The following is an 18809-nucleotide window of genomic DNA, read 5'->3' as shown; positions in this document are numbered from 1 at the left end:
ATTACTGGGCAGCTAATATACGTTGTGCTGCCTTCTGGTCTTTCTTCCACGGTCAACCTGAGTGCCCTAACTGGGTGGCAATGGAGTTGAGCTCCACTAAAGAATTATCTATATCTGCACTTCTTGGCTCTGCACTCCCTAGCAGTCTGCCCAGATCAATAGCTAATCCTCTGGTTAGACACACTTTGCGTATATGGGCTCAGTTCAGGAAATGCTATGGTTTCCAGGGGTTTTCCGTTTCTAGCCCTGTCGCACATAATCACCTTTTTTTACCTACTACGTACGATTCAGCATTCCATGTTTGGTACAGGAAGGGCATTAGACATTTTGAAGATCTCTTCATTGATAATCGCTTCGCTTCTTTTCAACAGCTCTCTGTTAAGTTCAACCTGCCTAACGCTCACTTTTTCAGATATCTCCAAATCCGACACTTTACTGCTCCTTTAATTCCTAACTTTCCTGAAATGCCTGTGAAAAATGCTATGGACCTATTTCTTTCCATTAATCCACTAGGTAAAGGTTTAATTTCAATTATCCAAGATAAACTAGCAGCCTTACGACGGGCCCCTGTGGATAAAATTAAAATGGCCTGGGAGCAGGATTTAAATATCTCCTTATCCGAGGAGAGCTGGGACTCAGTTCTCAAATCGGTTAACTCAACCTCTCTTTGTGCTCGCCATTGTCTCTTACAGTTTAAGATTGTTCATAGAGCCCATATGTCTAAATCTAAACTATCTCGATTCTACCCTGGCATTAGTCCGCTCTGTGATAAATGCAAGAGGGGCGTGGCCTCTCTCATCCATATGTACTGGCTCTGTCCTAGCTTGGAGAAATTCTGGAAAGATGTCTTCACTACATTATCGGGTATTCTGAATCAGCACCTAGAACCTAACCCCTTAATTGCTCTGTTCGGTTTTTGGGGCGAGACAGATTTATGTCTGGGTCCGACCAAATGCCGAATACTATCCTTTGCCTCTCTCCTGGCGAGACGCTTGATCCTCCTTAGATGAAGAGATGTTGCCCCGCCCACTCATGCGCAATGGCTTAACGACATTATGGCCTGCTTGGACCTCGAAAAAATTCATTATTCAGTTCTCAATTCGGATTTAAAGTTCCATAAGGTCTGGGGACCTTTTATCGAGTACTTTCATAACCTTCCTCTTGACTAGGGTTTTTTTTTCTTTTCGGTCCCTTGCTTTCAGCTCCCTTTTTTTTCTGGTAGTAGGCATTATTATCCTCTGTTGCTAAGTGTATTCACAGTCTGGGAGTTTGACTGTCCGGACTTATACTCTCTATATTGTGTGGTGGTTGGTCTGGAATTGTTGTTTTTTTCTTGTGTTGTGGGGTTTGGGGAGGACACTAAGCTCACTTGTCTTTAATTTAGGTGCTTTTTTTTTTAAATTCTCTTCCTTTGTAGCATATTGTTATTGTATGCTTAACCTTGCTCTGTATTAATGCTCCTCATTGGGATTTGGGTTTTTTAATTTTGTAAAATATTTTGAAAACTAATTAAAAAATTTAAAAAAAAACAAAAAAAAACAGTTAATGCTAAAACTTTACCTTTGTCCCCCTTTACAGCATGTATCATTATTACATGTGATTACACTTGGTGAAACATTGGAGAAAGAGGTGGGTGATACAAGTTACCTGGATAGATTGGAGATACCAGGATTGTTCTCTGTGGAAAAGCGAACATTAAGAGGGAATCTGATGAAAGTATTTAAAACCAGGAAGGCCTCAGAAAGAGACAGACAGAGAGACAGAGACACAGAGAGGCTTTGTAGCTTCTGAAGTTATTCATAATGACATTCTAAAACCTGATGATAATCTGCAATGCAGATCAGTGATGTGACATGGTTTAAGATTTGGGATGAAAAAGTTGAGCTTATTTATTTGTCCTTCATTCCAATAGCATAAAAATATCAACTGTCCTACCGAATATAGTTATAAATGTATGTTCGGGTTTTGTCCATGCCATAAGAATTATTCCATAACTGTTACCCCAAATCTCCACATTATACATCTTAATTTCCAAAAACAAATGATTTTATTTTCATTTTCCAATATTCTCCCAGTTTTAATTTTCTCACCCTTTACAATTTTCCCTGTCATTCCACTGAGTTAATCTGTTCTTTTTCTTTGTTGGATTAACTTTTGACTTCTGATTGCTAAACCCTAATCATCTGTGTTCCCATCATTCTCGATCTCTAATTTATAACCCAAGATTCTTACAAATTGCTTACATGGAATACTACAATACAACTGGTGTCAAAGTACGCTTGCAAAAAGCAATCTCCAAAAATATGGTCAAAGTAGCCATTATCTCAAAATGTTTATTATAACAATACTTGTGGCGTAATACCCAAGTAATAAAATAAAAGCTTAAAAATTTGCAGACACACACAACGAATTTTTTCCCCACCACAATTGCCAAAACTCCCACTTATAATGGTCATTGCTAATTCTGTGCCATAACAGTTTCAACTCTGAAGATGCTGCAGTATTATAGCTCAACACATCCACATTACTTCACTGGCCTGGTTTTGTGCTCATGTTTCAGGAGTGGGCATTGAATCCATAACTTACTAACTCAGAGGCAAAAACATCATCATTGACTTGAAAAGTCATCCACCTTGTGCACTAATTCTCTCCGTAGATGCTACCTGGCCTGCTGACTATTGTCAGCATTTACAATGTCATTTAAAAAAAATGCATAGGAAGCTTGCATTATAAAATAAGAGCAGGATATGATCAGTAAAGCAAAAAAAGTTATTAAAATATATCAAGATATTCTGGTCCAATTATGCTCATTCCGCTAATCCCAATTTAACTAACCAGTGGGTTTTCACAGGAGACCAAATTAATAACTTACTTCTGATGAAGTACTATCAACATGAAACATTAACCAAATTTCCAATATCTGTACTTCTTAAAAAAAAATTCTCAAATACTGTTAGAGAACTTTAAAAAATTGTTTTTCTCAAATTGTTTCCACCCTAGCTCAGATTAAATAATGGACAGTGACAAGCAAGTGATAACATGTCCATACAAATTTATTGTTGCATGGAATTTAAAAAACTGTTCAGTCTAGTATTTCTATCAATTCTTAGAAAGGCCAGAAAGACAAAATTTAAAAACTTATCTGATGGCATAATATCAGATCATAATAAATTGCTTCTCCTTTTCACAAACGAGTTGTGCAACATTTTTGGTTACACATTGCTTAAATGCCACCTCACCATCTTTGTGAGGAACAGACAGAAACTTGCTCAGATGGTTACATTTGATCATAACATGTTCCATTTGAATGCAAATGTAACATACCGTGGATTCCAGTTATTTGGGCTATTGGTTAATTGGGCCTGCTGCTTATTTGGGACAACTCTTAAAGAACAAAAACTGATCAAGCAAGGTTCCTTATAGCTGGGGGTGGTAGTGGGGACAAGCTCCTACTACCAATTAAATGCTCCCTATGACATACATTTCAAGTAGCTTCCGACAACCAGGTCCAGCTCCTGGCCTCCACATGTGGCTTAGCTACTTGCCTGGCAGACCCATTTCTATTGACAGGAAAAGGGGCAAAGGCGGGTTGCTGGTTGCCTTATAACCAGTCACCTTGGGCAGATGGGCCTCATCAACCACGGTTGGCAGTGCATCTAGGTGAAGGAAAACTCTAATTTCAAACCTCCACTGCCTTGTGGCTATACCCACTCATGAGGAAGGTTTCAGAAGTAAATCCTGAGGAAAAATCTGGAACTGTAGTCCCTGAGGCAGTCCTACGTTCAGTTTAATGCTGACTGGCAACTCCTGCGATGCCGCCAGTGCCAAACTGTATCAGTCTCTGCCATTCCTTTGGATTCATCAGCTGCATGGAGAGGGAGAGCCTGCTACATGGGCAACAGCTTGCTCTCCACATCATACTCTCCTGACTTTCATATCATGTAGACAACTGGGACACAACATCCATCATCAACACTAACCAATGGAGGGCTTCAACTGAGAAAATAGCTGGAATTTGCTTTGTTTATTTAGGGCACTATATTACTTAACTGGGACAGGAGACTGTTCCAGAACAGTTTCCAACTATCATCAGTCACGTGCACTTGTGTGGTCATTAGATACTATACCGTGCTTAAGAGTGAATAGTTTTTAAAATAGCATCAGTCACATGTGTTTGCCTTCTAAAAGCAGTGATTTTTGTCATTCATACATAGTTCACGAGAAATACGCAGTAAGGCAACTCAGAATTATTTTGTTCACTGTAGTTTCAAGCATTGAGGTTTGGAGATGTCAGAAATGACGGAGTGAAAATGAAATAACTTCACTACTTCAGAAAGTTAGAAGAATGAGAAGGTAAAGACAATCATCTTAAATGGTACAATGAAAATGAAGATTTGGAGGATGCGATTGTCAACAACATTATATAAAGGAAGTCCATCATCTGTACGAGGTGTCTGCACTGATTTTGTTCTTTTACAAGCAAAAGAACATGGTAGCATACACTGTATGAATTCCTCCATTGATAACTATTTGAAACTAATACACAGTTTTACAGTACTTCAGTGCTATTGGTGATGCTCTAATTTCCATAGAACTCTGGCTAATTGGGCCAGCCACTTAATTGTGCCAAAATGTGCTGGTCCTGATGTGCTCCAATTTACCAGAATTGACTGCAATTACAATTTGGATCAGAAAATTTCCCTTTATTAAAAAAGGCTCATACAAGTCTGACATTGAACCCCTAAGAATCACATAGCACACTACAAATCCCCAAAGTGATGAATATATGTTGGCTGGAGATGCTTAATGGGGCTATTTTGTAAAAACACACCCCATTCCACTCCTTACCCACAAAATGCATCTTTAGTATAATTTCCTTTACGTGGCTTCACTGTGACATGAAATTAAGAAATGTGTAATATACAAATCATTTAAAATACATATTTTCCTATTATCTGCCTTCTAGTAAACTTTTCTCTATTGCTGTAATCAACATTCCTTTTAATATAAACATAATCTTACCTGTTCTTGAGTCACCAAAGAGTACACGTATAATGGCAGAAAAAGTCTGTTTAATAGATGGTCTGTTAGTACATCATTCAGGAATTCACAGTTAATGATCAGGATATCATTCAGGTAATGCAGGTGGTCCAAATGTTCAGCTACCAGGTCACTCAGTTTCCCTCTATTCCTATGCCTATCAGAACAAAAGTTAAAAATTTCTATAAGAATCATATACTTTATTACATGTGTAAACCACAAATTACAACATTGATGGTGTTGTGGACAGTCTTGAGTTACAGGATAATATTGATCAGATGGCAAGATGGGCAAAGCAATTGAATGTGGAATTTAATCCTGATGTGCAATGTGATGTAATTTGGGAGGATTGAATGTACATAAACAGTAGGGCTATTGAGGAACAGAGGGACCTTGTTGGACAAGCACAAGCTCTCTTGAAGGTGGGTGCATAGATCAATGTGGTGGTAAAGGAGTTAAGCCCTCATTAGCATGAACATGGTATGTAAGACTAGGTATGTTACAGTATAGCTCTATAAAAGATTGCTTAGGGCTTACGGTTCCAGTTAATGCACTGTAGGAAGGGGGTGTTTCTACCGGACACTATATAGAGAAGATTTACCTAGATATCTCGATGGAATACAATGAACATTAGAAGAGACTAGGTAGATTGAGTCTGATTTCCTTGCAGAAAAGAAGGCTGAGAGGAGACATGATTGAGGTACATATACATAATTATGTTAAACAGTCAAAATATATTCCACATAACAAAACTGTCTAAAATTAAAGGTTTAGTGAAAAGGGCAGAATTAAAGGAAAACTGTGGATTTTGTCTTAAACCAAGGGGTTAAATGAAAACTGGAACCCAAACGGGTGGCAGAGACAGAGAAATTTACAGCATTCAAAGTGCATTCAGACTAACACTTGAAATGGAAAAGCATAGAAGCCTATGGACTAAATGCTTATAACCAGGATCAGTATAAATGGGCTGTTTTGTGCCATTTCACCATTTGACCCCATTTGTGACATTTAGCCTTAACTGAAAGTTAAAACCACAACCTATTGAGTTTTAAAATGTTTCCAAGTGAATTTCTTTTGAACATGCATTATCAATAATTCAGTCAGGTTCTATAATTGGCTTTCAAATTGGTACTGACAGTTCAAAAGCAAATTATAAATTAGCCAATCATAGTTACACATCTTACAAAACAACATGCTTGTATGTATAAAATATCCACTAGCAGAATCATTCCTAATACAGTTGTCAAAGCATGCAAGAAATGTTTCCATGATTTCTAAGTTTTGATACTTACTCTTCATCTGTTTGCACGCAGTTGTCCAATTCAATCACATGGCTTCCAATGAACCAAACCAAATTGGAGAAATAGGGAACTGCTGTTTTGTCCCTGATGTAGTGCAACATTAACTGGTTATCCACTATTCACATGAAAAACAGAATATGGCTTTTAGTTAGAGAAAACAAAACCGAAGCTTTACATTTCACATTTTCTAAAACATCCGAGACATTAACTTATATTATGGCTATTTAACTCTGCATTTATAATTTTAATACATCAAGCTTTCAACATGAAAGCATATTTAAGTGTTGGGATAGTAAAATGCTCCCTGAATAATTACAGTACTTATGGTGTATGTAATTCCACATATATAATTTCCATAGTAGGTCTTTGATCCAGCGTACCTCATTCAAATATTTACTAAAATACCAGTTTTAAACCAATCTGTTCTATTTTGTAGAACTTGAAGCTTTTAATTCAATTTTTTAGTTGACTATTGAGTTTTTACTGTATAGATTTATCATAGATTGTGAAATAGTAAATGTACAGTAAAATGCAGCCAATTGATTTGGCAAATGCTTTTATTAATCATTTGATTTTTACATCAATGCTAAAGCTTTCAAATAATACAAGATTGATAAAACATGAGGATTGGTATCATAATTAATAATTACAAACTGAAAGATTTTTTGTACGTGGATTTTGAATAAACCAATGCAAACACAAAAGTCACTTGCATTAGGCAACTTTATACTGTATATGAACTTAAAATAAAAGCTTTATCTGCTGGACTCAGAAACATTAACTGTATTTCTTCCTAAAGATGTGACCTGAGCCACTAAGTACTTCCAGCATTTTCTGCTTTTTAATTTCCAGCATCTGTAGTTTAATTACTGATTTTCATTTGATATTAAAATGTATTCCGTAATAGTCTTGATTTCTAAATTCAGCAAATGTCTACACTTCTGGTCTTACAACAGAGGGAAGTTCATAGATAAAGCTTTGACCACCCGATCAAAACCTAAAATTACGTTCTAACACTTAGGTGATTTGTCTTCCACAAAAACAACCATTTTCCTTTGTACTAAATATGGCACTGGTCAATGATTTCCATGGATATCTATTTTACACAGGGACCCTTAATGCCACAGTTAGTCAAATGCTACCTTGACATAGAAGGTACTTATTCTTGCTTCATCTCTGGAATTAATCTATTTTGCTAATGTTTGAGCCAATCGTGCAATGACTTCTCAAGCCAAATGATCCAGACAGAACCCAGACTGAACTTTTAGACCATAAGATATAGGAGCAGAGGTAGGCCATTTGGCCTATCAAGTCTGCTCCTCCATTCAATGATGGACTGATCCAATTCTTCCAGTCATCCCCACTCCCCTGCCTTCACCCCATACCCTTTGATGCCCTGGCTAATCTTGAACCTATCTATCTCTGCCTTAAATACATCCAATGACTTGGTCTCCACAGCTGCTTGTGGCAAGAAATTCCACAGATTTACCACACTCTGACTAAAGTAACTTCTCCACATCTCAGTTCTAAAAGGACGTCCTTCAATCCTGAAGTCGTGCCCTCTTGTCCTAGAATCCCCTACCATGGGAAATAACTTTGCCATATCTAATCTGTTCAAGCCTTTAAACATTTGGAATGTTTCTATGAGACTCCCCCTCATTCTCCTGAACTCCAGGGAATACAGCCCAGGAGCTGCCAGATGTTTCTCATATGATAACCCTTTCATTCCTGGAATCACTCCTGTGAATCTTCTCTGAACCCTCTCCAATGTCAGTATATCCTTTCTAAAATAAGGAGCCCAAAACTGCACACAATACTCCATGTGGTCTCATGAATGCCTTATAGAGCCTCAATATCACATCCCTGCTCTTATATTCTATACCTCTAGAAATGCATGCCAACATTGCATTCGTCTTCTTTACAACCAACTCAACCTGGAAACTAACCTTTAGGGTATCTTGCACAAGGACTCCCAAGATCCTTTGCATCTCTGCATTTTGAATTCTTTCACCATCTAAATAATAGTCTGCCCATTTATTTCTTCCACCAAAGTGCATGACCATACACTTTCCAACGGTGTATTTCATTTGCCACTTCTTTGCCCATTCCCTTAAACTATCTAAGTCTCTCAGCAGGCTCTCTGTTTCCTCAACACTACCCGCTCTTCGACCTATCTTTGTATCATCAGCAAATTTAGCCAGAAATCCATTTAATACCGTAGTCCAAATCATTGACAATCATCATAAAAAGCAGCGGTCTCAACACCGACCCCTGTGGAACTCCACTGGTAACCGGCAGCCAGCCAGAAAAGGATCATTTATGAGCAAACAGCCAATATTACATGTGCAGTGATTAATTTTGCTGAAGGATGGTGGTTGGTGGGATGAAGAAGGACTGCAAGAAGAATTAAAAGATCTGCCAATGCCCCCACTTCTGTGAACAATGACGAAGGAGCGAGGTATCAAAAGTCTTCTGTGCACGATGGGTTTTTAGAAAAGAGAGAACATTCACTGTGGCATTAAATGTTAAAATTGCTATATTGATTTTAAATTCTTGATAAATTCTAGTTCAAATCTTCATTAAAAATCTGTTAAATCAAGAATTGGTGTTCCTCAAAGTATACAAGGAAATTTACTCAGAAATTTAAAAAATCTAAACAAATGTTTCTGTCTACACACCACTGATTTGTCAAAAGAGACAATTTTACAAAGCAATAAATCAAGGTTTTAAACACAATTTGGAAACCCAAGAACCACCTATCCTCACTGCTTTTCTATCAGTTGGGTCAGTCAGTAGTTATCTGGAGATATTTTTCTAGCAGTAATTAGATCCCAATATGATTGGCAAGTTGTAAATCCTATTAAAATGCTTCTATTGTTGCCCATGAGATGCAACTGTCAAATTATTTTTAATGTTTGTGAAAAACTGTTGATATTCAAAAACATGTTGGTACTATTGAAAAAGCTGCCTTTAATTTATTAATAACAATTTTTAGACAAATAACACAGAAAATCAAACTAAGTTAGTTAATTTTTTAAAACTTTAACTAAGTTGAAACCATCACAGCCATCCCTCTCCCTTTCGATGACAGTTAATCCTGCAACAAGTCTAACCAGCTACAGATTTAAAAGGCAGATTGTTCAGCATAACTTCTGGAAGTACAGGAGATAGAGGCAGTACTCCAGGAGGAGTCAAACTTCATAGCATGGACCTCATAGAAAATTGGGATTCTAAAAATTTACAAAGAGAAAGATGGATCTGCCAGCATTTTTCAGGAAAATCCAAGCAGATGAATGTTTGAACAAGTAAAATTAAACACAATCCCATCTTAAAAAGTGGAAATGTACTTTCTGGTGAAAGTGGTCATGAAGATCATTACAAACACGGGAAAATCTGCAGATGCTGGAAATCCAAGCAACACACACAAAATGCTGGAGGAACTCAACAGGCCAGGCAACACCTATGGAAAAGAATAAATAGTCAATGTTTCAGCCAAGACTCATCAGGACTGGAGAAAAAAAAAATGATGATCATTAGTTTTATTTGAGATTTAAAGCTGTGTAAGGGGCAAACTCTATATAACCTTGCGTAGTCAATTAAACACATTTAAGACCTAAGAGAAAACTTACAAAGAACCCACATTTTCACCCATCAAATTAGGCATATTCAGAATTCATTTTTAAATCAGAAATGACAACTCCAATCAGACACAGTTCTTTTTTTATTGCAACAATATTCATGAAATGCTCAGAGGCCCAAGTCACAAATATCTTTCTGATAAAAAGTGGTTGTTCTTCTCTGAAAAATCTAATTGCTAAGAGCACATGTACTTCAGTCTCTAATAAAAATCCATGAGCTAATTTCTCTACAGGTCTCCATTACCCAGTTCATTTATCATGTATATATTTCAGTATATTAGTTTAGATCATACAAAGCACAAAAAAACTTGGGCAAGGATTCTTGTGACGTACATAACAGATAACAAATCTTTAAAAGATAAAAATGTTAGATCAACTTACATGACACTGGGATGTAGTATATTGGGAGCATCATTGAAAGAAGGACAAAAACAGAACAATTAATAGAACAAGAACTTGGGAAAACATGGTATCCTCCAGAAGACAAAGAGCCTGGCTGTAATATGAAGTACACAGAACTAAAAGACATAGCAGGTTAGTAAGAGTTTTAAAACAGCAGAGCAGCATAAATACACCAGTAACAGTTTCCACAAGGAATGCCTTGGACAGCCCTCAATAAAATCAGTAATATCTGTAATCATCCCAAGACTCAAAACTTTGCATCAATACAAATCACAAAAGCAATAATAAATTTTATCAATTTTTGCTAGAAGTGCAGCCTTTCTATATGGCAGGTACTGTATTTAAACTGGATCTACAGGTCAACTTTTGCCATTCATTCCCTTTGTTTCATAACAAGGGAAACACAGTAAGATTGAGAATTAGCCAAAGGCTCTGCTTTTTCAGTAGGGGGAGAAAAAAAACCCTCCTTCCACTTCAACCAGGTAACAGATATCTTTTGTCTATTGCTATAGAATGAAATTTACTAAAACAAAATTATTACTTTAAAGTGATAACATGGTTCCATAACACAAAGTCTGAATGCAAAAAAATTTGACTAGTGTTCTTGTTTAAACATTAAAATCCCTCCAAGTAACTTGTGTTTACTTCAAACTGCTATAGCAGAAGTCACTAACACAAGTTGACTATGTACAGAAAATACAAGGCTCTGAAATGTTGGCAGATTTGAAGCTTTGCTGTTGCCAAGTTGGCAGATTTTCCTATCTATTGAATAATGGATATGATTAATACTCCAACTTATACAGTGTTCCAGAGTATTAATAAATTTTCCTGTGAACCAGATAGGTAAAACAGGAGCACACTCAACTTCACTTGTTACTCATGATACCAAACCATCAGGATTTCCAAATAGATAGCAGATTATCAGAATTTTACTCCACTTCTTTGTATACAAATTTCAAAACACAGCACTGAGCAGAGTTTTTATATAACAAAATAAGATTTTATAGCTCATTGTTTGGTGACATAATTTTGTTACAGTTCTGCTATAAGAAAGTTCTCCAACTCATCTGTATAGCAGATAAAAGTACCTTCCTCATTTCACTGGGGCAAACAACTGAGAGCAGAATATGAACTATCTGACACATCTGATAAATTACATTCTTCAAAATTTGGATTCGCTACTTCAACAGTCCCATTCCACTATAGGATCTGAAGTATATTAAAGTTCTCAATAAGGATCTAAATGTTGTCCTAATGAGCAGACAGTTTATACTAGGGTTAAAGAACTATAAAACAGGTGAGGCCTTATAGGAGTAGAAAAGATAACAGGAAGGTATGTGGGAAATGAGAGGGAAAATAATTTAGAAGGCAAAGACAAAGCACAAAATGGCACATGCAGGCAAGATCAAGGAAAATCACAAAGTATTTTACAAAGATAAAAAGGGCAAGAGGGCAAAAGAGTGAAGCGCATTAGGAACCAAGGTGGCAGGAAGGAAAAATGTGAGTCCAAAATTAATATTTCTCATCTACTTTCATATGGAGAAGGACATGTGTGGGAGAATTCAAAAAAGGAAACGATAGAATTTTAGTAGATATTACTAATGAATATTATTCTAGCAGGCCTAAACGGTGGATAAACCTCCAAGGCCTGATGAGAAGTATTCTAGAAAATAAGAAGCAAGTACAGAGGCTCAGGCAGAAATTTTCCAACCTTCATTGTCTGCAGGTTCCATTTGTAAGGAGTCAGAAAATGTGATGTCATTTTAAAGGCAAAAAAAAAGCCAAGTAATTGCAGCTTAATGTGTCTAACATCAGTGGCAGGGAAAGCAGGAACAGGATTAACATTCAGTTAAAGAAGCAGGGATTAATCATGGACTAACAGCATGTCTTCATTAAGAGCCAAGTCCAGTATTTTGAAAAAGTGACTAATTATGCAGTCGATGCAATCTACTTGGACTTCAAGACTTCTGACAAGAACTCCATGTCAGAGGCTGGTCCTAAAGACAAGTGTCTATGAAATTTGGATCAATTTAGATCTGAAATTGGTTTGGAACTGTAACCACTGGTGCAACACAGGGATCAATATTGGGACTCTTGTTGTTTGACATATACATCATAAAACAGTTAAACATTTTGATGAGCATTTGAAACAACATACAGTAGCTTACAAGCTTACATGGCTTACAGGCCATGTACTGGGAAATGAAATACATGGCTGCTTGCTGGACAACACAGATACAGTGAGCCAAAGGACACTGACTCTATGACACTAAAATTTTTACAATTATATTATTAACTTCCTCTACAAAGAAAATAATTTTCCATTCTTGAATAGGAAACCACTTAGTTTACTAATGAGATACAACTCGAAAGTATTCAAAAATGTTTGAAGCCAACATCTTAGTGCTAAAATCATTCCTCAAATTATAAAACATATGCCATTTAACATGTTCGCAATCAAAGCCTTGCAAGCATTCACTAGTGACGTCAGGTAAATATTATAACAACACCAGGCTGCACTCACCTTTATACACATTAAGGGTGATTGTTCTTACAGCAATTCTGACCATGCTCTCTGGGTGGTTGAAAAATTTAATTGCCTCCGTGTACAGGGCAAAGTCATTTGTGTGCTAGAATTATGAGACAATAAGAGTTCAGCCAGCGATTGAATATGGTATGAGCTACAAACAAATGAGCATTGATAAAATTATTGTAAGTTTTCTATTTCCAAGCCATTTTAACTGCTCAATGCATTGGGTGTAAAAGCAATAATAATCTTCAAATGTATTGAGTGTACACGAATAAAAGGAGTCAAAAAAAAGAGCAAATTTAGAAAGTACCAACACTCCAATATGTAAAGTAATAACGTCACCACCTAATAGGGGCTACAGGGCTGTCGTGGAAGCTCAGCAACTGCAAAAATTCCATACACAATATATATTTTTAGATATTAAGTAAGTCAATGGATATAAAGGTTACCATAGAAAATACTACACAGGTAAAATCTTATTGAAAAGGAGATTTGGTGGCCAAATTGTAGGTACAGCACAGCTTATATTCCTAATATAAAAATGAGCTTAAATGTTTTCACAGGAAATACAAAAAAAATCAATTAAAATCTTTAAGCATGATAAATTTCATTTTAAAACAAAACCTACAAATTAATCACTCAGTTTCAGCAGGCAGCATACATTTGTGCATGGCTTTGAAGATTGTAAATTGAGGTTTCATTTCTCTGTCAACGGTCTTATGATGACCTCTGCTGGGCAACATGGTTTACTTCAGACCATACAAAGACAGATTTCATATAGTGAAAACAAGACCCAGCAGTGAATTATTCCTTGTGTGGAAAGGAATAAAGTATATTTTAATTAAATAACTACTTACTTAAGTGTCCAAGATGGTTCTACAGCCAACATTTCTCTACATGAGAATAGACTGATATACAAGCTTATACTAATAAAACAATGCATCTTGAATTTGGGTAGGATGGAAGCAAGAAGCAGCAAAGCAGCTGAGCATGATTTATGACCCCCATTCACCCTAAATAAGACAATAGCTAAGCAGAACTTGTCATGTTCTACCTGTGATGAAGGAGGAAGGAAAGGTGCGAGAAGATGGAAAAGAAAAAACAGCTTCTAGTCTTTCCAATCACAGTGGACTCCAATAAATTAGACTATTAATTAATCAGAGCAGCAACTTATTTGGGACAAAAAGAACAAAAACTAATCAAGAAAACAGCTGGATTCCCTTTGTTTATTTGAGACGCTATATCGCTTTAATTGGGGCAGGAGACGGATGCTGAACAGTTTCTAACTAGCATAGTATTTCAAGGGCACTTGCATGGGCTTTAGATAATACACCATGCTTAGAGCAAGCAGTTTTTAAATAGCATCAACTGAGTGTGTGTTTAAAAAGCAGTGACTTTTGTCACTGACAGTTGGCGAGAAATAAGCAGTAAATCAATTGAAAACTTTTAATTATTGTGGTTTGAAGAATTCAGGCTTGGAAATGCCGGAACATCCTGGACCGAAAATGAAATTATTTCAGTACTTCAAGAAGTTAGGGACTGCAAAGAATTAGAAAGTATCAATAATCATCTTGATAACACCAGGCCTGTCAGGAAGCTGCCTGGTCGAAGGAAGTGCCTGGTGTTAAAAGTGCTAGTCTTTGGCTCGAGAGTCCTCGGCGAGGAGGCTGAGGGAGGAGACTACGCCAGGCACAAAAGGAGAGGGTGAAGACATGACCGTTAAGCTGATTCAGTGTGCTACGTGCATGATGTGGGAGGTCAGGGACACTGATGGTGCCCCCGGCTGCTACAGCTGTGGAAAGTGTGTTCAGATTTAGCTTCTGAAGGAGCACTGAAGAAAGAACTGGATGACCTCAGGTTTATCTTCGAAAACGAGAGTTTTCTGGATAGGACCTACAGTGAGGTCGTTACACCGAGGATACTGGAAGAGAGAGAGGGGGCAACGATGAGGAAGGAAAGGATGCTTGAAGTACAGGAGACCCCAGGGGATGTACTCTCGTAAACAGGTTCACCCTCTTGGAAGTTGTCAGGACAGAAGATACTGCCAGTCTGAGAGCTGAAAATTGGTGCAGAAGCAGAGCCGATGAGTCAGACATCAGGAAGAGCCGTGGTAGTAGGGGACTCCATAGTAAGAGGTACGGAAAGGGGTTTCTGCGGCAACAGGCGAGATTTAAGGATGGTGTGTTGCCTCCCTGGTGTTAGGATCCAGGACATCACGAACCGATTGCAGGGAATCCTCAAGGGTGAAGGTGAACAGCCGTAAGTGGTAGTGCATGTCGGCACAAATGACATTGGGAAGAAGAGGAAGGACATTCTGTAGCGGGACTTCAGAGAACTTGAAAGAAGGCTGAAAAGCAGGACTTCCAGGGTGGTTATCTCTGGTTTGCTTCCAGTTCCTCGTGCTGGAGAGGGCAGGAACAGGGAGATAATGGATCTGAATATGTGGCTGAGGAACTGGTGCAGGAAGCAAGGATTTACATTCTTGGACCACTGGGATCTGTTTTGGGGTAGGGATGAATTGTACAAAAGGGACAGGTTGCACCTTAATAGGTGGGGGACCAGCATTCTGGCAGACAGGTTTGCCACTGCAACACCGATGTGTTTAAACTAAGTAGTGGCGGGGAGGGGATGAACTGGAAATATAAGGATGGAGTTAAAGGGAAAGTGAAAATAAGAAAAGTTAAAAAGGACAACAGAATCAATGGAGTAGAAAGCTCAAGAAGAGATCATACAGTATGACCAAGTGAAATAGGAATTGATATGAAAGGAGAGGGGAGTAATGAATTAAAAGTATTATATATGAATGCACGAAGTATAAGAAATAAAGTAGATGAGCTTGAGGCTCAGTTGGAAATTGGCAAGTACGATGTTGTGGGAATAACAGAGACATGGCTTCAAGCGGACAGGGCCTGGGAAATGAATATTGAAGGATATACATCTTATCGAAATGACAGACTGACTGGCAGAGGGGGTGGGGTGGCTCTGTTGGTGAGGAATGATATTCCAGTCCCTTGCGAGGGGGGGACATAGAATCTGGGGGTGTAGAGTCAGTATGGATAGAACTGAGAAAGACCCTAATGGGAGTTATCTACAGGCCCCCAAACAGCAGTCTGGATGTAGGGTGTAAGTTGAATGAAGAGTTAAAATTGGCATGTCGCAAAGGTAATGATACAGTTGTCATGGGGGATTTCAACATGCAGGTAGACTGGGAGAATCAGAATGGTACTGGACCCCAAGAAAGGGAGTTTGTGGAGTGCCTCCGAGATGGATTCTGAGAACAGCTTGTACTGGAGCTTACCAGGGAGAAGGCAATTCTAGATTTAGTGTTGTGCAATGAACCGGATTTGATCAGGGACCTCGAGGTAAAGGAACCATTAGGAGGTAGTGACCATAATATGATATGTTTTAACCTACAACTTGAGAAGGAGAAGGGAAAATCAGATGTATCAGTATTACAGTTGAACAAAGGGAACTATGGAGCTATGAGGGAGGAGCTGGCCAAAGTTCAATGGAACAATACCCTAGCAGGGAAGACAGTGGAACAACAATGGCAGGTATTTCTGGGAATAATGCAGAAGGTGCAGGATCCGTTCGTTCCAAAGAGGAAGAAAGATCCTGGGAGCAAGGGGCGGCCGTGGCTGACGAGGGAAGTAAAGGGCAGTATAAAAATAAAAGAGAAGAAGTATAACATAGCAAAGATGAGTGGGAAACTGGAGGACTGGGAAGCTTTAAAAGAGCAACAGAAGATAACAAAAAAGGCAATACGCCAAGAAAAAATGTGGTACGAAGATAAACTAGCCAAGAATATAAAGGAGGATAGTAAAAGCTTCTTTAGGTATGTGAATAGCAAAAAAATAGTTAAGGCCAAAATTGGGCCACTGAAGACAGAAACAGGTGAATTTATTATGGGGAACAAGGAAATGGCAGACGAGTTGAACAGGTACTTTGGATCTGTCTTCACTAGGGAAGACACAAACAATCTCCCAGATATAATAGTGGCCAAAGGAACTAGGGTAAAGGATGAACTGAAGGAAATTTATATTAGGCAAGAAACAGTGTTGGATAGACTGTTGAGTCTGAAGGCTGTTAAGTCCCCAGGACCTGATGTTCTGCATCCCAGGGTACTTAAAGAGGTGGCTCTAGAAATCGTGGACGCACTGGTAATCATTTTCCAATGTTCTGTAGATTCAGGAACAGTTCCTGCTGATTGGAGGGTGGCTAATGTTGACCCACTTTTCAAGAAAGGAGCGAGAGAGAAAACAGGGAATTATAGACCGGTTAGCCTGACGTCAGTGGTGGGAAAGATGCTGGAGTCAATTATAAAAGAGGAAATTACAACACATTTGGATAGCAGTAGAAGGATCAGTCTGAGTCAGCATGGATTTATGAAGGGAAAATCATACTTGACTAATCTTCTGGAGCTTTTTGAGGATGTAACTATGAAAATGGACAAGGGAGAGCCAGTGGATGTAGTGTACCTGGACTTCCAGAAAGCTTTTGATAAAGTCCCACATAGGAGATTAGTGGGCAAAATTAGGGCACATGGTATTGGGGGCAAAGTACTGATATGGATTAAAAATTGGCTGGCTGACAGGAAACAAAGAGTAGCGATTAACGGGTCTCTTTCGGAATGGCAGGCTGTGACCAGTGGGGTACCGCAAGGTTCGGTGCTGGGACCTCAGCTGTTTACAATATACATTAATGATTTAGCTGAAGGGATTAAAAGTAACATTAGCAAATTTGCCGATGACACAAAGCTGGTTGGCAGTGTGAAATGTCAGGAGGATGTTATGAGAATGCAGGGTGACTTGGACAGGTTGGGTGAGTGGGCAAATGTATGGCAGATGCAGTTTAATGCGGATAAATGTGAGGTTATCCACTTTGGTGGCAAGAACAGGAAGGCAGATTACTATCTAAATGGAGTCAAGTTAGGAAAAGGGGAAGTACAACGAGATCTAGGTGTTCTTGTACATCAGTCAATGAAAGCAAGCATGCAGGTCAGCAGGCAGTGAAGAAAGCTAAAGGCATGCTGGCCTTTATAACAAGAGGAATTGAGTATAGGAGTAAAAAGGTCCTTCTGCAGCTGTACAGGGCCCTGGTGAGACCACACCTGGAGTATTGTGTGCAGTTTTGGTCTCCAAATTTGAGGAAGGACATTCTTGCTATTGAGGGAGTGCAGCGTAGGTTCATGAGGTTAATTCCCGGGATGGCAGGACTGTCATATGTTGAAAGATTGGAGCGACTGGGCTTGTATACACTGAAATTTAGAAGGATGAGAGGGGATCTGATTGAAACATATAAGATTATTAAGGGATTGGACATGCTAGAGGCAGGAAACATGTTCCCGATGTCAGGGGAGTCCAGAACCAGAGGCCACAGTTTAAGAATAAGGGGTAGGCCATTTAGAACAGAGATGCGGAAAAACTTTTTCACCCAGAGAGTGGTGGATATGTGGAACGCTCTGCCCCAGAAGGCAGTGGAGGCCAAGTCTCTGGATGCATTCAAGAGAGAGTTAGATAGAGCTCTTATAGATAGCGGGGTCAATGGATATGGGGAGAGGGCAGGAACGGGGTACTGATTGTGTATGATCAGCCATGATCACAGTGAATGGCGGTGCTGGCTAGAAGGGCCGAATGGCCTATTCCTGCACCTACTGTCTATTGTCTATTGATTGCTTCAATGAAAATGAAGTCTTGGAAGATGCAATTATCAGTTGCATTGTATGAAGGCAATCCACCACCTATACCAGGTGTCTGCGCTGATTTTGTTCACTTAGCGTCAATCAAAGAACCCGGCAGTATACACTGGATGAATTCCTCCACTGATAACCATCAGGAACTAATACAGTTTATAGCATTGTAATAATATTGGTAATGTTCTAATTTGTTCTGTATTTTA

At 38.5% G+C, this 18809-nt stretch overlaps 1 protein-coding gene across 7 annotated transcripts in view; it reads right to left on the bottom strand.

Annotated features, from left to right (window-relative positions):
• Positions 1-18809, bottom strand: part of clec16a (C-type lectin domain containing 16A) — a 230884-nt gene that overhangs the window by 176530 nt on the left and 35545 nt on the right. For 6 of the 7 annotated variants that reach the window (XM_073060358.1, XM_073060359.1, XM_073060354.1 and 3 more), the window contains exons 5-7: positions 12906-13011; positions 6333-6456; positions 5023-5197 (exon numbers count right to left, since the gene is read on the bottom strand). In XM_073060358.1, the coding sequence (XP_072916459.1) occupies positions 5023-5197; positions 6333-6456; positions 12906-13011 (405 nt within the window). Of the gene's footprint in view, positions 1-5022; positions 5198-6332; positions 6457-10360; positions 11315-12905; positions 13012-18809 lie in introns of those variants that run through there. The other variant, XM_073060360.1, reaches the window with a different exon arrangement.

The sequence above is a fragment of the Hemitrygon akajei genome, chromosome 11 (genome assembly GCF_048418815.1).
Source record: "Hemitrygon akajei chromosome 11, sHemAka1.3, whole genome shotgun sequence".
Taxonomy (NCBI): Eukaryota; Metazoa; Chordata; class Chondrichthyes; order Myliobatiformes; family Dasyatidae; genus Hemitrygon; species Hemitrygon akajei.
The sequence above is the reverse complement of the archived record's forward strand: the minus strand, read 5'-3'. Positions and strand labels throughout refer to the sequence as shown.